The 25217-nt window shown below is 38.9% G+C and overlaps 1 protein-coding gene across 1 annotated transcript; it reads right to left on the bottom strand.

Annotated features, from left to right (window-relative positions):
* Nucleotides 1–699: 699 nt before the first annotated feature.
* LOC148756434 (uncharacterized) lies at nucleotides 700–24425 on the bottom strand (the record flags this gene model as incomplete). Its single annotated transcript, XM_088788977.1, is given in 8 exon segments — nucleotides 700–1718; nucleotides 3004–3110; nucleotides 8220–8393; nucleotides 8554–8668; nucleotides 12160–12564; nucleotides 12646–12748; nucleotides 23682–23879; nucleotides 23882–24425. Coding segments are annotated over 8 exon segments (1788 nt in total), but the record flags the coding sequence as incomplete, so codon positions are not given.
* Between the last annotated feature and the right edge of the window lie 792 nt (nucleotides 24426–25217).

The raw sequence follows: 25217 nt of genomic DNA, 5'->3' as shown, positions 1-25217 counted from the left end.
AAATAAACCTAATGTGTGCTTTTCATACGTTCTAGCTAACATTCAAATGTTGCAGTTTACAGAAAATGTTTTCAATTTTGGTTATTAGCTACTCTTTCTTTGTGGTTTGTAATTCAGTACATCTCAGCTATTATATAATTTGTAATTAAATGCATTTAGAAATATTTTCCCTCAATAAGTCAGATAACATAATTGCCCCCTATTATCGTAGCTAATCACACCAGTGGCAGAAAACTTATAGAAGCCTAGATCTGGCTTGGACTACTTCTGTCTCATGTTTACCTCCTGAAACTCTGAACTATCAGAACTTTCCAACCTTCCTAGGCATCCGCAGTTGACTTGGAAGATATAACACATGCACACTCATGAGGCATGGAAGGGGTGCAGCTATTCTAACACCAAGTAACCTCCTTTAGATCCAGAGCTTTCTGTGTACTGGCTTCCATGTCAGGCACAACTTTAAATATTCTGAAACCTGAGGCAGAGTCAAGTCACTTGAGAGATTTTCATTATTTTGGAAAACAGATCACTGAGCCTCATCTCAACTAAGGAATCGCAGGCAAGTTAGTGCCTACTACTCTGGGAAAGGCGTTATGGGACCTTCCAGGACCTAAGGAAAGATACTCCATGGGACAGCAAGTGGCCTTGGGGTACAGATCTGGTAACAAAGGAGAAAGGAAAGTCTGATCTTTTCCTGCAGCATTACTGGCACCTCTCTGACAGCTCAGAACGTTGCAACTAACATGTGCTAGCAGAGGACACAACAAGACACTCAAAAGGGTAAGTCATCACGAGGTCTGGGCTGAGATGTGGGCCCCGCATAGGTTTTCAGTGTTGGGGAAGGGTGTGTGTGGCTAAAGCTAGAAGTCCAAGCTCCCGCGACAGGGTGCTGGTGCTCTGGAATAGGGGCTGAGAATGTAAGCAAGCCCATGTGTGTCGAGTAAAAAATATCATCACTTGGAATTCCAAGTGTGGGAAACCATGAACACCGAGGACTCGGGATCAGCAAGGGCACCTGGGAGCACAGGTAGTCATGACCACAGGACCCGTTTCTATAGCAACCGTGCAGCAACACAATCAATGGAAGCCAATGAATGACCAGAATGACCTTCCTTCCCTCTCCATCTGACTTGTGAAAGAGGATGGTCCCCCTTGGCCTTAGGGAACACTTTGGCTTCTTGAAAAATTCAAGGGGGGAGCACAGCCGATAGCCTCCATAAAGTAGAGAATTTCCTGCTAAACTGTACATTTTACACCCCCAAATAACTAGTTGGAAAAGTCAGAGAAGAAACATTATTGGTACCTGACACACAGGGGTTATGCTTGGGATGAAATGGAGAACGTTGGGATCCCTAAAGATAAAGGTCTTCAAAGTTGTGTGATAAGGAATCTGTCCCTTTGCTACGTCTTACACGTCTGACCGGTTGTTTGGTTTCTGGCTGAGGATGTCTACTAACTCACTGCCATTCCCCCACTGCCTGAGCCCAGTTATGAAGTCTCACCTGTTACCTAAGAAGTAACAGTTAAAGTGTTTTGAAGCTCAGTTTGGTGATAACTAGCATTTCAATGTAAACACTTACGCCTCAAAACCTCTAATAATCCCATGGTCTTCTGCAGTCCATCCAATGCAATCTCGAGCAAAGACATCAACACCTGCCTGAAGCAGAAGCACGACTGTATTTGAGGATGCATACTTTACAGCAAGTATGAGGGCCGTTCTGAAATAACAGAGAGATCACTTCACCCTTAGGAACTTTAAGTTATGTAAACAGCACCAGTGATAGTCTTTACTGAGTTCAATATATTGCTTGTCTGTATAGAATCGACCATTTACACGCTTAAGAGTTCATCTTTTAAATTATGTCCAAGGCTACAATCAAGGAACAAAAGAACACACAAACAAAAAAGCCTCTTGCCCCACTTAGGTACCACCTAGAAGTTGCTAATTTAAAGTTCTTTAATAGACAAGTAACTCTGCTGAGGTCACTTATCTGAAGTAGGTGAAGATTTCAATCAAGAATTCCTGTTTCTTCCTAGTCTTATATATGGTGCATCCAAAGTCAGCCAGAAGTCAGGTAAGTTAAAGCTACTTGGCAGGCTCAAAACAATAATATTAGTAATAATTCTAGTAATTTTGTCATCGTTCAGTTAATGGTGCTCATAGCATGTGCCGGGCACTGAATCACATGCCAGGTCATGACCCACGACCATCCTTGAAGGAGATATTATTTCCCTCGTTTCCACATCGGGAAACATGTGTGGTGATGACAGTAACGTTCCTATGGTCACACACGTGACACGTAGGAAAGCTGAGCATTGAACCCAGTCCTGAATGAACTGAAAGCCCATCTCTTTTCTTATCACCCATCCATGGCTTGTCTTCATTAAAGAAAAAGTTTATTCGGTTAAATACCAATTAAAAATAGAAAACAAACAACATCAAAATAGACTAGAAATGAAGAAGGATAAAAACTGAGGACTGTCTGGTAGTAGTAATTCACAGTCGCTTAGGGAAAACCCTACAACATCACCATTCCTTGAAGAAAACAATGTAAAGCAGAGTCATCCGAACAACAAATCAACTCCTATTTACATTTAATGTGTATCTTTTAATGAAAACTGAATACACAGTAGAGGTTAAAAACAATGTCAGAGAGACTAAATCTAATATTGCATCAGAAACTAAGTTAGAGTCCATACTATACAAAACTAGTAACATTACTGTGAAAACCCTTTAGCTAATATAATACCACGTGACCAAAAACTACAATGACAAATGACATCAGTCGATATCATAAATGAATATGAATCCTGCAGGATATGCTTCTTCTGTTCACCAGTCAGAATAATTGCTTTTCTTCCTAAATGATGACGTGCTGATATTGATAACTTTGTAATTATAGAATAATTGTCTTCTTATTAATTTAATCTTTGTGACTTGAGTGACTGTTACCACTCTAAAACAATAGTAAGTTTTTTTTAAAAAAGAACAAACAACTGTACCTTTTCCACTTATCAACTGCATGTATGTTTGCATGTCTCTCGAGTAAAAATTCCACCATTTTCTGGCTGTTCTTATGCACAGCAACTAAAAGTGGTGTAAAATCAAACTGTAAAACAGAGAAAACAATTTATAGTTTAAAAAACTACATAGTTCTAAATTGAATTTGAAAACTCATAAAAGATCCTCTAAACTTGAACATACACTAGAGAAAGTAAATACAAAGTAGCCCTCTGTGCTGTCATCTGCGGCTCTTCCCTTTAAAATACCCTCCTCCTTCCTCTCCAACAGATGAACTTCACCTCACTCTCCAGAGCTCCCTTCAAACACTGACAGTCCTGGTTCCAAGAATCTGTGCTCCTATCACAGTCTCTATCACACTAGACTGCAGTTATTTTATCGTTCCCCGTCTGAACCCGGAGCTTTCTGAGGGCAGGGGCTATTCTTCACCCCTGTATCTCCAAGCTCGAAAACATAGACACAAATGCTTTAAGTCGTTTTATTGAATTGATAACCTAAATAACTATTTCTGGGGTAGTGTTTGTTACATTGTATTCCAAAGAATATGTACTTTACCAGAAATCATTTACTGTGCCCCAGTAGGAAGATTCCAGAAAGATCACCTGTGTTTGAGAAGTATTATAAAACTGTGCTCTATATGCCCATTACTAAAGAAGTGTTTCAGGCTGCTTAATCCCGATCTGACAATACTTTTCTGTGGCAAACGTTAACGTCTGAAACATCATAGAATATTAGGGATACAATTTGGAGAGTTTTCCAACAGAGGTGAAGGTTTTCTGCAGCTTATACAAACTTGCTTGCTTCTCTTCTATCAGTGTTCTCAGTATCCCAAATGTCAACTTCAGGCTCTCCTGCTCCAAAAGGGTCACTAAGGAAATGGATTCTAAATTAAAAAGAGTTAGGCTTCAAATGATCTTTGATTGCTTATCACTAAATGGTCCATGGGTTTTCTCCAATTGTGAGACAATAAGTTTTTATCTTAGCTGTTGATAAACTCAATATGAAATTGCATTTCAGTTACAATGATAATCTTGGGACCCCAATGCCTACCTACTTTTTGAAAAAATCTGTTTTTATTTTGGTTCTAGTTTAATTTCTATTTAAAATTATTGTATAACTCATGCAAAATATAAATCAGAAATAAAATATCATGGCTTCTCAGTTAACGTTTTAATACTGATCTACATGGATTATTTTTAGCATAACGAAAGCGACTAAACCACTTGCATGTTTAAGGAACTATGTTGAGGAGGAAGGTGGAATACTGTCTGGAATATGCGTAACATCTACAATTATACCCATAAGACTTAAAGACATTTCAATGGGTATGATTATTTATAGGACGTATAATGAAAAAGACGGTCTTTTTAATTTATTTTTATTTTTTTAAAGAAAAACAACTTAGGAATTCCAGCTTGAAAAACTCACTATCATTCTAAGGAGATTAATATAAAATACATATAATAAACCAATATAGAATGTCTTGAAAATCTTGAAATGTTTATCAAAATATTCTGTAAAAGAGGAATCGCACACTCCAGTGCTTCCGGAGGCAAAGAAGGTGACCCAAATAAGTGAAGAACCCCGGTGGGGACAGCAGCACACTAGAGAACACATGTCTCATAAAGAGGCACAGCCTCGCCACAGGACACCCAACTGTAGTCGGGAGTCAAGGGGACCAGGCTGGATTCTTTAAGAGAAGCTTGACATCCTTATTTCTTCATGAGTCTCCAAAACTTTCCATGTTGACTCAACATACGTAGGGAAAGTAAATATCTAGGAGCCACAATTAGTCTATAGCCATTTGGCATTTCATATTTGCTGTTTCCAAATGCTTGTGTCTAATGCGAATATTTGCATGTAAAATCTGTCCGGTTTTTAGTATCATATGCTTCATTAAAAAATGGGGCCCCAACATGCAATACAAGTGTCACTGAGACTCATACCCACTTCAAGAATTTTTCCAACTCTTATTCAAAGCACTATCTATTTTTATTTACTTTTTATAGATTGTTAATCCAATGGATAATTACACTATAGGACTCCTGACACTACATTAGTAACACTTCCCATCTGTATTAGTACTAACTTCATGGGATTTGATCTTTAAACCTACCATCGTGATTATGCCACGGTTGTATGAATGTCACAGACATACTGAGAGAGTTTATCACACACTTTGGATCATTGCAGCATCATTTACGGTGGCCAAGGAATGGAAACAACCGAACTGTCCTTCAACAGATGACTGGATAAAGAAGATGTAGTATGTATACACAATGGAATATTACTCTACCATGGAAAAATGAAATGCTGCCATTTGGGGCAACACAGATCAGATAGATCATGAGATTATTATGCTATGTGACATAAATGAGACAAAAAAAAGTCGGGACCATATGATTTCACTCATATGTGAGATATGAAACTGAAAGCAACAGATGAACAAGACAAAGAACCAAAACTCATAGACACAGACAACAGTTTCGTGGTTACCAGAGGGTGAGGTGGGACAGTGGATAGTAGAGGAGGGTTCGGGGGGGGGGGTGTCAAATATATGGTGAAGGCAGGAGAACTGACTCTGGGTGGTGAACACATAATATGACATATAGATGACGCATTATAAAAATGTACACTTGAAACCTATTTAAATACAATAACCATTGTCATCCCAACAAATTTAATTAAAAAACAAAGAAAACTGGAGATTTACAGAACAACAGGCAAAAAAGTAGGTTCACAATTTCCTATTACTGCAGGAAAACCCTGCTTGCAGTAAGCATTTGTTGATCTCACAACCTGAGCACAAACAAACATGCAAAATTCTTAAAGGGCCCGATTCAACGCATCAGGGGACCACCCATCAGCAAATTTCTCAAGAATCCCTGAGCACCAGTGAATGACTGATGGCTGAAAGGGAAAACGTGTTCTTCTTTAAGCCAGTAGATACTGCCATTGATATTTCCTTCCACTTCTCGAGCCCAGAGGTACAGACAGTTCAAAAGTCAGGCGAAGAGTGTTGGGAAGGAGAGAGCCGAAGGAAAATCACCTCTCATACACCACCTCTTCCAGAGGTTTCTTAAGTATTTGAGATCTGCGATTTGATATGCTGCACTAGTAGTTCTTAACCAAGAGTTGTATCAGAATCTCAGGGAAGTCTTTCTAAATGACACATGTCCAGGCCTTATTAGCTTTACTCAGTCAAAACCTTCAGGGAAGAGCCTAGCTTGTAAGTGGCTGTAAATGTTTTGAAAGTTCCTAGGGTGGGTGTGGTTCGCCAGCACAAGTCTAGCCGAGAACTCGTCCAGTAGACGATCACTTCGGTCTCTTCTCTCGCCTATGTCGCCAATTTCCTCTGACATTGAGGATTAGGCCAAATAAAAGTGGAAGAGGCATGTCACTTATGAAAACCACACTTAATTTCCTGGGTAGGAGTGGCAACGGGATTAATAAACTCAAAATGCAACTTGATTTCCTTATTGCTAAACTCCTTACTTCTCATGGGACGTCTAGACTTCACAGCAGAGTTTAGACTCTTACCGAGGAGGCTCTTCCTGCCAGAACAGGATGATACGTCACTTAATTATCTGTCCTTCCCTCGTTTCCCACTTAATTGCCACCTGTTCACTGCAATCTGGTGGATTCGGAGCCTTCCTCGTTGTGGTCTCAGGGAAGTTTACAACTCACTGACTCTCTCCCCCAAAGTAAGGATTGTTATCCCCCAACACTTAAGAGGACCTTGACTGAGCATATAAACTGAAGGAAAACTAAAATAAAAAACAACAACCTCATTTTAATAATTAAATTAATTGGGGTGACATTGGTTAGTAAATTATGTTGGTTGCAAGTGTCATTTCTATAATACATCATCTGTGTATTGTACTGTGTGTTCACTATCAGAGTCAGTTCTCCTTCCATCACCATATATTTGACCCCCTTTTCTCTCTTCTTCCGACCCCTCCCCCCTTTACCCTCCGGTAAATATTGTACAGTTGTCTATGTCCATGAGTTTTTGAAAAACCTCTTCTTGTTATTTCCCCTCAAAAGTCAAATTTCCAAATTGCCCTGCATATTTCGGATAGTTATTTCCTTTCCATTTCCTTTTTCCCTCTTAGGCTTTGGCCAATGAGAGCTAAATCGCTTTATATAAATCACTTGTTTATAAATAGCAACTTGTCAACAGCAGGAAGATTTCTATGACATTGTAAAATGCCTTTGCTTGTTGGAGTTTTAAGGTAATGCCGATTTCAAAGACAAATTTTGCTTTCCTGCATTGTTTTGCCTTAATTGGAAAACAACTCGAACGTGAAAAACACACTTAAAAAAGGAAGTGTTGCCTGTAACCAGTTGTGTTTTCACAACTAATTTGTCGTAAGTGCATAAAGGAGAGCTGTACCCTCTACTGCTACTTTAGAGGTATCATCATGTAAAGTGAAATTTCAGAAAATTAAGTTCCAACTGTTTGCATTCAGGGAACGCTTGAGCTTCCAAAGATGTAAAATTGACTCTTCCTGTGTCAACCAAGGGCGTTCCTGCCGGGTGGCAGTGGCCAGACGTGATGTATGTCCAGGAACAAAAAGGGGTGAACGCGTCCCCATCACCTGCTCCCTCTGTACACCTACAACCCGCCCAGCGTCTCCACGAGGCTGAGCAGGAGCCCCACTCCGAGGTGGAGACCCCAAGGGGGCCGTGGCTGGCAGAGTGGCTACGAGCACAGGCGCATGCCCTTGCTGGATGTCCAGACGTGACTGGCCCTCTTGCCCCAATCTTCAGAACCCCCGAGGCCTGGCCTGCTCAGGGCCTGTGTCCTGCTGCTTCCCCTCCCCACCTGCACACCCCCAGCTCCCCAGCGGGACCCAGGTTCCACTCCTCCACCCACCCACCCCCAGGAGCACCCATCTCCTAGGCCCTGCCCTGCAGCAGCCACCCCCACATACTTCCCTTCCCCCAGGCCTTCAGTCCTTGGTGGGCTCTGAGCCTGGCACCCACTCCTATGCAGTAACAGGACTGTTACAGGACAGAGCTGGGTCCTTTCTGTGGGCACCCCATTTCCCCTGCCTGACTTGGCTTTGGACTTGATTCTATGGCGACAGAGCCCGATGTACAGCATGCAGTATATATCGACTAGAAATAAAATGCTTGTGGCTGAAACACATGTATTACAAGTATTGTGTAAATACAGTCTGTGGATCTATACCTCATTGGTTGCTTCCATATCTGCCTGGTATTGCAGCAGCTGTTCAGCTATCGCAGTGTTGTGCCCCATGGCCGCGTAGTGGAGAGCCGTGTTGCTACGGAAGTCCTTCATATTTGGGTCCGCTCCATGTTTTAGTAGGATTGTTGCACACTGCTCTTCCTGGCACTCCACGGCCTGTCAGGATTACGTCATTAAATAAACGGCAAATTTGGGGAATTCAAAGTAAGCATTCCACAAGTTTCCACCATTAGTTATAGTTAATTAAGATATTCATTCTTATTCTAAATACTGAAATCAAATCCATCTCCTGTTGACAGAGCAGGCTACCACATACCTTCATTAGAGCCGTCCTGTTTTTGTTGTCACCGAAATTCATCTGGCATTTTTTCTCTGCTAGAAGAGTCACCACTTCCGGATGGCCAAAGGCGCAGGCCAAATGGAGAGCAGTCCTGTAAGGGTGAGAGGACATTTAGGACATTACAGGGCACTGTCTCAAACATGCAGTTCTGCACGCAATTGTAAACATGACGCACTACTCCAATGCCTTCAAACCCAACATGGAGTTTTCTTCTGCACAAAGGACAATATTCACGAGCTCTTGTTACTCGCCACACTAATGAGAGAGCAGCCTATGTGACTACAGAGAGCATGACGTGGGGAATCAGCTCAACTCGGGTTTGCTCCTAATTGAACTACCACTTATTAGCTGTCCCTTAGCCTTTGTGTGCCTCCATTTCCTCATCAACAAAAGGGGCATAAAAACAGTAGTTAACATCACAGGACACTGTTGTTGGCTTAAATGGGAATCTATGCAAAGTGTTTACTTAGCTTCCTAGCACAAAACACACAGCTCAATAACTGTTTGGTAATATTATCAGAACTATTACCATCACTACTACTTTACAAGACAACATTTCAATGAAGTAAAATGATATCATTCTACCCACTTTGCAGCCATATTTTAAGGAGTAAGAAAGAACACTGCACTGCACTGGTTCTAAGATGCTTCTTTTTTCATATTTTAACACCTCTCACCCTGGAAGGTAATGTATAGTTCAGAACGCCTTGAAAGTATAGTTGGCAGCATTTAAATAATTTCTTACTGGTACTTACGAGAACGGGCATCCTACCTCCCGTGGTGCCCGACGTGAAGTGAAATAATGGAAACACATCAGACCTTCCGCAGTTCTCGTCATAAGTTGGCATCTAAGTAAATGTTCATTCTTAAGAACCTCATGGGGAAAGAGGACTAAAATCACAAAGTAATTCTTGTTTTGATTTTCAAGAAACTTGAAGCCAAAGGAGACTCAGGATTCAAGTGACTAGGGATGGCTCATTTCATTGACTGTTTAGATTCATAGATTATATGAAAATCGGATGATTTCCAATGATCAATATTCATATTTAATACTATTGTACACTAGCTAAACAGCAAGTTTAGTCACTGTTCACAATGTCCTAACTGTAGAAATCCTTTTGTTTGAAATGAGGGAGGAAAAGCTTCAATTGAGATTAGGTACTAATACTTCCATTTACAATTTTTTATTTTGCTCCTTCTAGGCAAGATAAAGTTTTTAAGGATGAAAAGGGCCTGAGAGACAGATTCTGAGAGTCCTGAGTAGATTGTGTCTGCTGCGTAACAGTTATTCAGGGTATATTTGATGAATGAATGGATTGGAAGAATGGATAACTAGAGCTGGAGAGTTCAATATTTTTAAACACAATTTTTATAGTAAAGCGGTACTTCTGCAATAGTGATGATCACTTATATGTGCTATTGTTGATTTCCATAAAGACAGAACCAAAATGATTAATCAAAAATTATTTAATATTATAGGTAATGAAGCTCTATGTAATAAAAAAAAACACACGTAAGTGTATTTACAAATATACATATATGAACTTCTACAGGCACAGATAAAAAGACTGCCTTTACTTCTGAAGAGGCTAAAAGTTGCCAGAGAATACCAATCGTTAAAAAAATAAAAATAAAATGTAGAAAACAGACATTGTTTTAATCTATTTTAGTTGTTTACAAGATTCTTATTTCTGGGAATAATGAAATATTACCTGGGATTACTTTATTAATAATAAACTGTTACTAGAATTTCTGTATATGTTCAGTGTAGACATCAGATTTTTTAAAAAGGAAAATGTCACAGTACAAATACTCAGATATCAAGTTTGCACATATTTTTGGCTAAAATAACATCACAGTCTGTGTGTGTGTATAATCAAAGGAATGCTTTTCTCCTTTTCCGATCTACCAAAGTACATCTTTGCACGTACACATGTACGTATTTTCCATACCACCTTCAACTGTCTCAGGTAATTCCATCCTACGGATGCACTGCAATTTATTTACGAAATCCGTTGATGTGAGTTCTTCACAATACATTGATATTGTAAGCAGTGCTGAGAAAAACAAATTGTATGTGATTTATCTAATTATTTCATAAAGATATTTTAGTACTTGGAATTGATGGGTAAAGGGAATATACATTTTTAAATGTGGTACTTATCACCAAACTGCCTGTTTGAAAAGTCAGAAGCAACTTAAATTTGAAGCAGCAGTACAAATACCATGGCTCTTCGTTTTCTCACCCTTTGAGGATGGAAAAGGTTTTTCATTTTTCTTTCAACTTTAATTCCTTTATTTTACCTGGGACACTAAATATTGGTCACTGAAAGATACACAGAAAGAACTTGGTCCAATTCAAAATTCGAGTGCTTTTTTTTTGTTGTTTTCAGAGACTTCGCTATAAAACAAAGATACACTTTTTCTCTGATATACGTATGCCGTACATAATTTGGAAGTACATTTTCTTTTACTTTATTATTTTCTGATATACAGAGACTTTTGATTTCTTATATTGCTCAACCAACCTTCTGAACTCTTGCTTTTGAAGTCTTTGCCAACATAAAAAGTCTATAAATAGGCATTTCTGTTTTCTTCTGGTACTTTCCCCATTTCATATATTTATAATTTTTAATCTATAGTACATCTGGAACTTATTTTTGTGATATGAAAATCTAACAAATTTCCCCCAAATAATTAACAGGTATTTCTCCATCATTCACGAGGAATTCATCTTTTCTACTAACGTGAAATGTCACCACTATCCAGCTCTAGCATCTGACATATATTAGGGTGTTTGGGCATTTTCTGCTATATTCCAATCATTTATCTCTCTTTTCAGCTCTTAGTAAGGAAATTGTGGCAATAGAGCACCTGTTGACACCTAGAAGGGCAATTATTTGTCTACTGTACCAAATACAAAATGATCCTTAATTTTATCACTCCAATCAAAGAGACTACATGTGCAGCCCAAAACTTTTAAAACCCTGCGAGTTTAGTCGGCTTATGTAAAACATAACTAGAGGCAGAGTACAGACGGTGAGAAAACAAGTGTTCCTAGACTGACCACAGCATCTGCCACTGGAAGCTTCCCTTCTAAGGCCCCTCAATAGACACCACACATACCTGGGTGTGCACTGATGTAAAACGGACACTGGGTTTTAGCTGAACTTTTAGCCCACAAGTTGCTCTATTATGGGAATTTGTTTTCTCATTATGCACTTTTCTATAGTATTTAACAATATGGTCTCAAACTGTGCACATCAAAACTAAAATGCTGTATATACTTCTTTTCATCTCTATTATTGATATTTAGTTAAATTTCTTTAAAATTGTCAGTAAAGTGCTTTATAAGGGGAATTATGAGTGACGGGTCCTTGAGATTTTGTTCCTGGTGCTCACAAAGTCGGCCTGGGCACTGGCCCCCAGGTAAGGTCCCACCCGCGAGGGAACCCAGCACAGCCCTGGGTGACAGGAGGGCTGAGCTCCACCTGGATGAGCCGGGCGGGTGAGCCCCTCTCCCAGGTCCCCCCAGCCTCCTCCAGGCCCGCCCGTGGCCACTGGCCTCGCAGTCCTTCTCACCTCTTCTTCCTGTCTCTGTCATTCAATCTGTCTGGATGGAGCGAGAGAAGCCTCTGCACTTCTGATACGTCGCCCCTGTAGGCAGCTTTGTGGATTTCTTGGAGGTCTCTGCCTCGGATGCGGCACCTGGACTCCAAGGAGATGCCATCTCCAGTCTCAGGCTGCCGGCCAACATCACCGCTCTGTGGTCTCTTTCTGAAAACCGAGCGGGACCTGACCTTCGGAGGCCCGAAGCCAAAAAGCTTCTTCATGGCCAAGCCTAAGGGCTTCAGAACCTCCTCGGCACTTCTCACGCTTTTTTTCTCCCGAGCCCAACCAACAGCAGACTCTAGAGCAACCAACTCCCTGTCGCCACAATATCCCAGCAGCGAGGTAGGCAGTTTGGAATCTCTCAGCCCAGAATGGCTGTAACCAAGCAACGGTGCAGGTCAGAGCTGACGTCATTGTGCATGCGCACAGAAGCCCGGTGGCCAAGGTCAGGGGCACCCAGAGCTCACGTGCAAGGCCCAGGCGTCGCAAGTTTCAGAGATTGCTCGTGGGCAGCGCTGAGTTCCATTCAGACCTTGGTGGGCGTTGGCCCAGTCTTTTGCTGGGTCGTATGAGCAAAACGTAATAGGAAAATTCATTTCCTGAATTAAGAAAGCAGACATGTAACAGGCAGAGAACTTGGGGGAAGCAAAAAACAAAAAACAAAAAAAAACTTTACCCTAAATCTGAAATCTATTAATTTCGATGTATAAAATAGAAAAGTATTTAAAAGCTTGATTCCCAGAGATAGCTCTTTTGCATTTTGAAATGTTTTATTTTCAACCTCAGTATCTATCACCTTAGATCAAATAAGCTACTTAAAAAATTGGAGTATACTTCGTACTTATCCGCTTTTTGAATAAGGCCTGTGAAACTAGAAATCTCTCTTTTCAGTATATATGTTAAGAGAGAAAGGATATTTGCTCCTTTTGCTTCAGGATTTCACCAATTTCTTCAGTCTTGAATGGCCAGAAAAGATCCACCTTTCCAATCCTTTAGTGGGTACTATAGTCATTTGTCAATTTATGACAACTGGACCAGTATTATAGCCGATCTTTGATTTTCAAACACTTTTTTAAAAACCCACCTTAAATTTGTCACTTAAATCCTTCTATTGTCTTTCCAAAGGCGAGTTTGCATTAGGTTAATGTGTACAATGATTTTGCCAATATTTGAGTATTTAATCATCTTTTTGTCCTTATAAAACTGAGTGGGAAATATAAAAATGAATTTACCAATACCCAGAAGCATAGATCATACAGACATAATACAATTATTAAACTTAGACATGATTAGACATTCTAAGAAACATCCTTACGTCAAGTGAAACAAATTAAAGAAAATATGTAAATCATTAGAAATAAGTCATGGAAGATTATAGCTAAAAATTGAGGATAAACCAGTAATAGCTTTGACAACTTTCTTAGGATGAAACCCTTACATTATAACACGTTAAGGCTACTATTAAGTTTTTGTGCTTTTAAGTTGCATATACATTTGAACCTAAAATGCTATGAACTAGTAATCACTTCTCCTTAATCACTACGTAAGTTTGACAGCTAGTGGAAAAAGTATCTACTATTTTTCTAATCTACCATTTCAGAAGGAAAGAGTCCAATTTTAGCTGTTGCATTTTGCTGAGTTTTCAGAAATAGATTCCAGCAGAGAAAGACTGTTTCTGATGCTCGGGAGAATATTTTGGCCCTTTGTCACAAGCACTGAGTGCAAGTTTTCGGTAGTGCTTCTATACATCATGTGCCTCCTAAGTAGTGTACATAGCTGTTTCCAAGTGCAGACATTTTTCCATCTTTGAAATTTAGCAAGTTACGATTCTACATGACAAAATATTTCACTCTAGATGAAGAGTATTTTTCAGATTTTATACGTTATGCTTGAATGGAGTATTATTTTCCTTGTACTTCCAATGTGCATTATTATGCAAAAGCTCAACTTACATTTTCTTTCAATCTGGGGCTTTGCTATGCATTCTTTTAGAGGTGTATTTTGATGAACTAAAGTTTGTAAAGTTTTGAAATCCCGTTTTTCTCCTCTTTCTCCTCCTTCTCCATCTTCTCCTCCTCTTCCCCTTCGTTCTCCATTTTTGGTTAGAGCTCTCTGTGTCTTCTCTAAGAAAATTTTGCCTTTTCCAAGATTACAAAAAAATTCATCCCTGTGCTGTTCTCTAAATAGATACCGTGTTTCCCTGAAAATAAGACCTAGCTGGACAATCAGTTGTAATGCGTCATTAGGAGCAAAAATTAATATAAGACCCAGTCTTATGTTACTGTAATGTAAGACAGGGTCTTATATAACATAATGTAATATACTATAATACCCAGTCTTATATCAATTTTTGCTCCAATACATGCAATAGAGCTGGTTGTCCGGCTAGGTCTAATTTTGGGTGAAACACGGTAGTTTTGTTTTTCCATTTGATCCATAAACTTGTGTTTGTCAGGAAGTATGCCAAGAGATTCATTTTCTTTCCATAATAGTTGTCTGGTTTTTCCAGCATCATTAGTAAAAAGACTATCCTTTCCCTAATTAATTTGGATTAACTTGGCACCTCTGTCAAAGAATCAGTTGACAATTTATGTGTGGCTTTTTTCTGATCATTGATCTTATTATCTGTACTAAAGCCAATACCACACTGCCTTGATTATTAAAGCTGTACAGTAATTCTTGAAATTAGGTGGTGTAAGTTGTCCAACATTTTTCTTGTTTTTCAAATTGTTTTTGCTATTCTAGTTTCTTTAGATTTAAATATTCATTTTAGAATCACCTGTCAATTTATCCAAAAAGAGAGAGTGACAGAGAGAGAGAGAGAAGGACTTCTGGGATCATGACTAGTTTATGGTGAATCTACAGATCAATTTGGAAAATAGGTATTTTAGCAATATGGATTCTTCCATCTGTGAACAGAGTCTATGTGTGTATTGATTTATGTCCTTAATTGGTCTCAAGAATATCTTATAGATTTAGGCATATTTACTTCCAAGTATTGTTTATTTTTATGGCATTTTGAATAATACTAATTTTAAATTTCTTTCCCATGTTATTCTAATTCATAAAAATGCAATTGATTTTGGTAAACTTAACTTATATAGGGTAACTTGATTACGTTCATTTATTACTTCTTGCAGATTTTAGTAGTATATCTATACAACTGTGGGAAGGGCACGTAAAAGCCATTTTATTTCTTCTGACATAAAATGATATAATCATTTTATATAATCTTTATTCTCCTGATATAATCTTTATTTCTTACTTGTCATATTATATTGGTTGAAAACATCCAGAAAAACGTGGGAAAACATACTAAGTGCAGGATCCCTGCCTTGTTCCCAACTCTGTGGGAAACATCAAGTATAATAATTACCTGGAGGCATTTCATAGCGGTTTCTATCAGGTTGTGAAAGATCCTCTCTACTCTGAGTAAGCCGAGATGCTTTATCGTGAATAGATACTGAATTGTGTCATACAATGTTCATCCATCTTTTAAGATTATCATGCCATTTCTTACTTTAATATAAGTCTCTTTATGTTGAATGACTTCTTAACATGACACCAACGTTGCATTCCTAGGCTGACTCACATTTGATCATGTCTTATGATTATTTTCAATATTGCTCTGTTCTGTGACTATTTTGTCAATATTTATTCCAGTGATCATGGGAGATATGGGTCTGCACTTCCATTTACTTGTAACATCTTTCTCAAGTTTTCATATCAGGGTTCTGTTGCCTTCAGGAAATGAGCTGGTCAATAATCCTCCTCTTCTATTTTCTGAAATTTATGACGTATAACTAATATCATTTCTTCATTTTCCCCTTCAATATTTTCAGAATTCACCAGTGAAGTCATTGGGGCCTTCAGTTTTTCTGGGAAGGCTTTGTATTTCAAATTCATTTTCTTTAACAAATGTAAGACCATTCAGATGTCGTGTTTCTTACTGCATCAGTCTAGGTATGTCTTATCTTACAAGGAATTTACCCATATTCATAAGTGGCCATTAATTATTTCCTTAGCATCATTTTAAAGCTCCCAGTGATGTCTCCTGTGCAATTCTTGATATTGATCATGTGTATCACATCCTTTTATGTCTTGCTCAAGGGATTACTGATGACATCATATTCTTCCAAGAACCAAATTTTTGCTTTCTGAATTTTCTTTATGCGTTCTCCATTTACTAATTCATTGATTTCTTCTCTTTATTGCTTCTTGTTTTCTACTTGGACTTTAATTTTCTTTCCATTTTCAAGCTTTTTAATGTGGTAGTTCAAGCCATGGATTTAAATATTTATTCTTTTCTCTGAAAGCCTTTAATGTTATACATTTTGTTTTAAATGCAGTTTTAATGATACCCAGAAATTTTCATACAATGTATGTTCATTACCATTCATTTCAAAATAAGTTCCTATTTGCCTTGTGATTTCTTCTTTGACTAGGGATCAAACAATGGCTTTATTTCCTCTTTCTTTTTAAAGACTACTTTAACTGGGCATAGAATTCTATGTTGACATGGTTATTTTCTTTCAGCACTTTGAAAATGTCATTCCATCGTCTTCTTGATGTAATGCTTGGATTAGAATTCAGCCTTCCCTGTTACATAGTTCTTCTCTATAAAATCTGCCCTTTTTATTTCTCTCTCTCCTTTTTGAGATTTCTTTTCTTTATGATTGGTTTTCAGGAATTTGACTATGAGGTGGTTGTGTATGATGTGTTTTCTGTTCAGCCCTCTAAGGTTCCCTTTGAGCTGTTGAACCTGTTTGTGATTTTCCATCATATTTGAAAATATTTTAACCTTTATTTCTTCAAATATGTTCTTGCCACGTTGTGTCTCTCCTCACTTTCCGGTGCTCCAACTTGTTATTTTTAGTTGGTTTATAAAATGGCAATATTCTTCAAGTTTGTATTTTATCATTAATGAATTTGAATTTATTGACACCTTTAATTGACACTTCTCTGTAGCCCATATTTTATTGAAAAAAAATGCTGTTTCTACCTATGTGAGATTCCTGGTAAGCTCAGGGAAATTCTACTATGTGGAGCTTATTATTTATGATTTCATGTGTGAAAATGTTTAAATATTTCAGTCCAAATATTTTTGTCATCATTGTCATTATTTCATTGACATTGTCATTCTTAGACAAATATTTTATGCCATAAAACTCAGCAAACAAGTTGTTTCTATTTCTGATTATCTTGAATGTTTTGCCAAACCAAATGGAGATATTGCAAAATAACAGGTGTTTTCTATTTCATTCCATTCAATACAAATGCAAATTCATCCCCAGGAAGCTCATCAAAAAATTCTTCTCAAAAGGGAGGAAATTACAAAACACAGTTATAACATTTCAAACTTAAACCAGATACACCGAGCTCTCTGTGTTTAATTCACATCTTTCCTCGCTTTGGTAGTAACAAATTCCATGGCTTCCTATTTATCCACTCTGTTTTTAATAATTCCAATTTGCTAAAGGCTTCAAAACTTTCAGTTTCCAAGGTGTTCCCTTCATCAAACGCTTTGATTGAAGATTCACAAATGGTTTTGAAGAGATTGCAGCAAAAATGAATAGAAGACTCACTCACAAGCTACTTCAATACTACTGTAAGGCACTAGATTGGTTTTCAAAGTAGTTCTTCAAAGAACTACTTGTAAAATCTGACTCATGCCCGACAGCCAAGAGGAAAAGTTCATACAGTCATGCTTCTAAATCAACCTCAGCTTAAGCACCAAATGTTTGTTGTGCACTTTCTTTAGGTATTTTATTTGCTCATCAAACTCCTTCTTCATGTATTCTGCAGATAACATCTTTGGTTCTCCATTCGTATTGACAAATGATGCCTATTTTGGATGGTATAGGTCATTGATAAATTTCCTATGCAATCGGTAACTCTGTTACCTTCAGCCAGAACTGGTTTTCTACTGTTGTCCTGGTATACAACTCTAATTTAAATTTGTCCTAGATGTCTTCTTTGAAGTGCATTATTATGATTAATAGGTGAATTATAAGAAGCTTTGGCTGGTTTGATATAAATCTGCTTTTTACTTTCAGATTCTGCCAAGTTCTGGACTGTGGATGTGAATGACACAGGTGCACTGAACAGAATTCTCACTTGAATATGTGGTTAACTCTGAAGATCACCCGCTGATAAACCACCTCCATTCCAGGTCCTTTACAGACGCTAGGTTACTAACAATTCCCTTTCATTGGCAGTGGGCAGAACACTCACTAAATAAAATGAAGTGTGCTCAGACACGAGTGGTTAGAGACACCTATCTCTTCATTGGACTTTTTATTGGTGAAGCCATGCCAACCACTTTAATAAATAAGCCCCAAGATTTTAGTGGTTTATCACAATGGAAGTGTATTTCTCCTTCATGTAACAGTCACTGAAGATGTGACTGGTCACTGAGCAGTTATCTTGCCCCTGGTGATTCAGAGACCCAAGCTCCTGGTAACTTACGTTGCCATATTTCAAATAGGCTCCCCTGTTGCCTCTGTCTAGATGGTGAACCAGACCGAGAACTTCTTAAAAGTCTTGGCCTGTAGGTGACACATACCACTTCTTCACATATTTTACAATTGTTTACTCGTCACACATTCAAGTTAAAAGGACTAGAAAATCCGTCCTTGATGTGGCTGTCATGTTTCAATTTCAGTTTTATATTATGGAAAGGTAACACAATTTTTGGTTGACAGCAAGCACTCAATGTCATTGATTCTTACCCTCACGTATTTCAGCAAGATGAATTCCCCAGATGGATCAATACTTAAATGCAAACAAGTAGGTAATTATAATAACAGGAAAAAAGGAAAATCTGTCATGTATGACACAAAATCCAGAGCTCATAGAAGAAAAGAATTAGTTAATTCAACTGAAAACACAGTGTTGGCAAGCAGCAATGTGGGTGAGGCAGGGTGGAGGCTCATGACGCAAAAGACGGCAAAACATAATCATTTCAATGTATCAATGGTTCCTGTACATCCAGAAGAAAATCCCCACAATCCAAAAGGAAAACTGGCAAAAGATAATAGAAGATAGTTCACCCAAAGAGGAAATATGATGATTCTAAGCATAAATTAAAAATAAAACCAAAATAATATGCCAATGGTACAAATCAAACACTTGACTGACTGACATTCTGAGATAGGCTATAGCAAAACAAAACCTCATACACCATTTATGAAGGTGTTAATTGATACAACCTCTACAGATCTTAATTAATCAATAGTTGTAGAAATTTAAAAGGGGGATACCCTTTGCCCTAGTAAACCTACTTCTAAAAATTATCTCATACACACAGTTCTTATTCTCTAAATAAGAGACAATCATTCATTCGACACTGCTTGTATCAGTAAAAGACTCTAAACCACTCGCAGGTCTATCAATAAGGTTATGTCTCATTAATCTATGTTTCACACATACACTGGAAAAATTATAGAGCAGTTTAAAAGAAGCAGATAAATTTATATGCACTTGCATGTTATGGTGAGCTCTTTGTACATCTTAGGGCAAAATGTAATTTGCATATACAAATGGTTCAATAATATTTATGAAAATATATATTTACATATATTTTGATATTCCTATAAATGCATAGAAAGAGTTGTGAGGACAAACACCCACTTTTTACCTTGTTCTTCAAATAGAGGAATGGGATAGAAAATGGTTTAGGGATCTGTTTTGCATTTTTTATTTTCAATTTTCATTGTATACAATTATTTCTAACATACATGTATATATTACATGAGTAGTTAGGAAAAATAATTGTAGTTAGAAAAAATAAATGACGTGAAAGCAGGTTCATTAAAGCCTTCCCTGAGAAACATGCCACCGGATGAGTCCCATGAAGGAAAAAGATGTCAATCACAGCACATGTATATCTGTGTGATTTGTATGTGTTTGCCTGGAACAAGCTAAAGTCTTCCAATAATGTGGATCGTGTAAGACAGGCACACATATTATTTGCCTTGAAAATGTTCCTTGTATTAACTGGACTCCTGAGAGGACAGGCCACAGACACAGATGGGGGTGGTCAGGCTACAGGGCAAATAATGTGCTGCCCAACAAAGCTCCGGCATCTGCATGCAAGTAGTCAGAGCTCAAACTGACTTCCTTGGAAATTCTCCTGGAAACTGTTGGGTAGGGTGGAGATGGGCAATACATCCAGCAGCTACTTTTGGTGATCTTGAGAAGATACCCACCAAGAAGGGCTCCTGATGGCTACCTGAGCTCAATTATGACAACAGAGCCTAGCAGCCATTGCTAAACAGGGGCCTCTCAGGCAAACTGCCCTTCAGGGAGAAGCCTGCTCTAAGCTGCGTGCCTCCCACACTGAACTGAACATTCTGCCTGCACTGCGTTCCTACCATCTGAGCTAACCTATACGAAGGAGATCCTGGAATTGCATTTCAACCAAAAGGATTGAGCTGTTCCTTCTTTCAATAAGAGCTGGAACTGCACAGCTATAACCCCACTAGCATTTATACCGACCAAACAGAGTGGCTCCATTCTGACCAATTAAGACTGTGATTTTTGGACCAATCAAATTGAGATTTGACATTCTCATGGGCATGAAGACCAATCAGGGACCAGGGGTGGGGACTTCTCTCTGTATAAGTCACACCCTCCAACCCCATCAGAGAGCACACTCTCCCTTGTTATTGAAGGCTGAGTTGACCTGGTTGGAGCTGAAATAGCGAAGACATCTCACCAAAGCAGGGCAGACCAGAGCTGAGTGGAGGAGAGCAGGTGGAGTGGGCCAGACCAGACTATAGCAGAGCAGAACTATCAAGCCAGAGAGGGGCCTTGCCCCAGGACCATCTCAAAGCCATGTAGACGCACAGCCGTGCTGTCGCTTAATTGAGCTGTAACACTATTGAGCTTCACCATAGCTCTGCTGTATCACAATTGAGCTGTTTACATTGAATAAACTTCCCTCTTTCCCCACACCACAAATTGTAAATCCTCTTGGCGTTGAATTAGCACCAATGACAATCAGTTGACACTTTGTTCATTGCCTCTCTTTCCAGGACATGAGCCTTGGTCCCTCTAAGGTGGTGTAAGAGGCAGATCCCAAGCCCAGTCTGGTCCTAGCTTGAAGGGAGCCTAAAACCAGAAGCAAGGCTAGAACCAGAAGCAAGTCTGTAACAGAAATGGAGTCCGGGCAAGGAGCTCTTTGGCAACCCCAGAGGGTTTCTTAGCAGTCGTCAATCAGAACAGGGGTCAGAGACACTGGGGTCCTCAAAGGAAAGATGGGAGCAGAGCTAGAAGAAAGATTAGTATGGGAGCAGGGGCCAGATCCAAGCCACACAACTGGCCCTAAGTTACAGGTTTTATAAGCCTGAGATCCAGAGCCCTAAATTAAGATGAGACCAGCATTGGGGCAGGGCCCAGAGATATTCTGGTTGTCAGAGCACAAGCTCAGCCCAAGGCAAGCTGGGAGCCAACCCCATTCCTTGTGAATACTGGTTTCTGGCCTAGTTTTAAGGAGGAGAAACGTAGCCCCAATAGGTATAGGGATGTGGCCACTGTGGGTACCACTAATAAATTGCCTCATAAATTCCTTATTCTGGAGAGGAAACAACATCTCTTAGAAAACAAAACAAAAAAGTATGGGGGTGGGCGGAATGAAAACACTCTGTTGTGTAATTAGTAGGATAAACTTTTTTTTTTTTGCCAGGACTTTCCAACCATAGATTCTTCTCCTTTCCATCCGGTCAAGCTGTTTCCTGGGTGGGAATATGCCCAATGAGAAAAGGATAGGAGAACCATGTGATTTCACTGATATGTGGTATATAAACCGAAAGCAACAAAAGAACAAGACAAACAAATGAGAAACAGAAACTCATAGACACAGACAATGGTTTGGTGGTTGCCAGAGGGTAAGGGGGGTGGGAGATGAGGGTAAGGGGGATCGAATATATGGTGATGGAAGGAGAACTGACTCTGGGTGATGAACACACAGTGGGATTTATAGATGATGTAATACAGAATTGTACACCTGAAATCTACGTAATTTTACTAACAATTGTCACCCCAATAAACTTAGTAAAAAAAAAAAAAAGAAAAGGATAGGGAACAGGAAAATTCGTTTTTGTTTGTTTGTTTTGTTTTTTAAAAAATTTTTATTAAATTTATTGGGATAACATTGATTAATAACATTCTGTAAATTTTAAGTGTACATCATAATTCATCTGTTCCTCAATTGTGTGCTCACCTCCTGAAGCCTATTTTCCTTCTGTTACCACATATTTGACCCCGTTTACCCTTTTGTCCTCTCCCCATTCCCCTCTGTAACTGCCATTCTGTTTTCTGTATCAGTGAATTTGTTTTGCTTGTTCCTGTTGCTTTTTGTTTATATCCCACACATGTTCTTTCTTAAGAGTCTCTGGGGAAGGAAGGGCACCAGGAGGGCAGTGGAACAAAGGAGAGTGGGAATGCTAAAAATTAGATAGGGCAGGCGCCAGGGAGCTGTGGGCCTGGATGAGAATGGCCCACGTAGTCTAGGAAGCTAAGCTCTCCTGCTTCATGGTAATCCAGATGGCACATGCATGAACCTGCCAAGCAGGAAGAAAAACAAATGTCTTCCCTGAGCTCCTTATGGAACATGGAGAGTAAACCATAGCTTTCAAGCCAGACTGCCTAACTCCTAGTTTCTCTCTGGATTTATTATTTCCTAGTTTATCATTTATCAAAAACCTTTTCTTTTTTTTTTTTTTTTTTTTCTTTTTCTTTCTTCATCTATTCCAGTTTGGTCTCAGCTGGACCTAGTTCAAGGGCGGGAAATCATGTTCCAAGGTTGGGCCAGAAAGATAACAGGGCAAGAGCACCTCCCTGTGGCTGAGTGGCAGAAGAGCAAGAACAGGCTGGCTTTTGAATCTACTCTAGGGAAGAGAGAAATGCAAGGAAATAATTGGTGGGAGGTATAAGTTTTGTTTGGAGTTTTATCATTAAAGTAAGTGGCGCTTTCCTTAGATAATTGTTTCTTTAGCACCACAAGGTGACAGACCACGAGGTCTGAAATGCAGAGAGAATATAGGTTCAGGATAGCCAAGATTTTTAAAGCCATTAAATGTATTTTAGCATGAAATGAACACTATTGTATGCAATCAGTTTCTGTTTGCATAACCATCAGATATATGTTAGTGATTTTTTTTGTGTGTGGTATGACGGGAAAATAATGTTTAAGTGAATATATAAATTAAATCATCTCTACTGGCATTGTTAACCTAGAAGAAGTATTGCATAGACAGTAGTAAGAACAAGGACATTCAGTCTGTACTTTCAAATGGGACTTGATCATTTTAACATTGTTCATTGGCAGAACTTCTTACGACGTTAGCATAGATTATATGCTATTTAATAAAAGATGGCAACAATGAAGTTAATTGTTTTTCTGTTCAACATTTACTTGAAGAGAAAAATCCCAAAATGTGTCGGGATTTCTGATGCCAGGAAACCATGAAATGTAAGGGTATATTTACAGTCAGGTTGACTTAGCTCATGGTATTTGGCATATGTATAATTGCAATTTGCATTCCAGTTACTTAAACTTAGATATCCTTGATCAGGCTGAACATACTGTGAGTAGAAGATCTCTTTTTCCAATAAATAAGATGGAGAGAGTCTTTGGAGAATGGCCTCACTGAATTGGTAAGTTAGTTTTCTCCGGGTTTTGGTGATTCCCCCGTTCTTCCATAATTTCTCAGTGCTCTGGCCATTTTCTGGTAAGTCATAGTCTTCCGGTTGCCTTTTCTTTTTCCCCAAAGTTGGGCAAGTTTTTCTTTGTTTTTTGATACAAACTGAAAGATGCCTTTGGTTTTATCTACCCACTGAATACAAGCTGCCATCTCGGGATTACACAGGGATTCCTGAAGGTATTCGAACAGTCGGCGCTTCTTCCTGCCTTTTCCTCCCTTTTGCTGGAGAACAGCAGTTGGTACCAGTTGGTTTTCAGGGATGTTCTGCAGAGATTGGTGAATATTCCCTTCAAAATACAGGTCTGCAGCATTGTTAATTACTGTTCTCCAGTTACACACAGGTTCCTCTGCAGGCAACACACCATAGCAGTTGGGATTTCCTCTGACATGAGAACAGTGGTTGATGAAAGTCGGGTAGTTTTTGTAATCTGGGGAGTACTGAAGATCTCCAGCTGAATGTTGCCTCAGTACCTCAAAAGCATCTTCAAATGCTTGACCCAGCTTGTCTTGTTCAACACAAGCAATGTTTCATTAATAAATTGACAATTCTGTTCATCAGAGTCCGATCTAGCATCCACAAGTACCAGGTGGAAACAGGAAAATTCTTAAGTCACACATGCGGCCATGAAGGTCTAATACATGCCTCCTCTGGGCTTGAATATAAAACTCATCCTCATGTGAGTGCTGTCATGGACATTTCTCACTGCTACTTCTCTGTTATCCCGAGAATTTAAACTCTTTTCTGGACAGTATCTCCTCGACCACCCCTAAGATGTCCCCATCCTGTCTGTCTCACACACACTCATATGTGATGGTTATTCTTTGCCTACATGCATTCACCTCAGACAGAGCCTAATGCAAATACATCCTAGGGTTCCATATTTCTTGTATTGCAGAGATGCATTTGAGCAACAGTGGTCTTTTTTAAAAGGTTATGCTCCAAATTGAACTTCATTCTATGGCATGTAATGGTAGATTGAGCTTCTAAACTATTTTAAAATTGTCTGACATTTTGGAAATGACAAAGCTTATACTAAATAGGTCAATTGATGATAAAATCTGGAAAAATCTGTGCCTCTCAAATATACAGTAAACTACTCCTTGCTAATGACCCTTTTCAAGGGAGATGGGAATTCCACACCAAGCATATAGATGGTTTTCTAAGTGTAATGATTCTAATTGAGGCCTTCCATACTATGTGAATTGAAAATTCAGGAAATTGGCCATTTTGCTGCCAGTGATGTCCAAATCAGCTTGAGCACTGGAATTATATCAGTAAATTTTTAGACACAAGATTCTGCAGCTTCACTACAAACCTAT

The sequence above is a fragment of the Rhinolophus sinicus genome, chromosome 12, assembly GCF_057876585.1.
Source record: "Rhinolophus sinicus isolate RSI-liver-muscle chromosome 12, RSI-T2T, whole genome shotgun sequence".
NCBI classification, from domain to species: Eukaryota; Metazoa; Chordata; class Mammalia; order Chiroptera; family Rhinolophidae; genus Rhinolophus; species Rhinolophus sinicus.
Note: the sequence above shows the minus strand (reverse complement) of the source record. Positions and strands in the feature narration are given on the sequence as shown.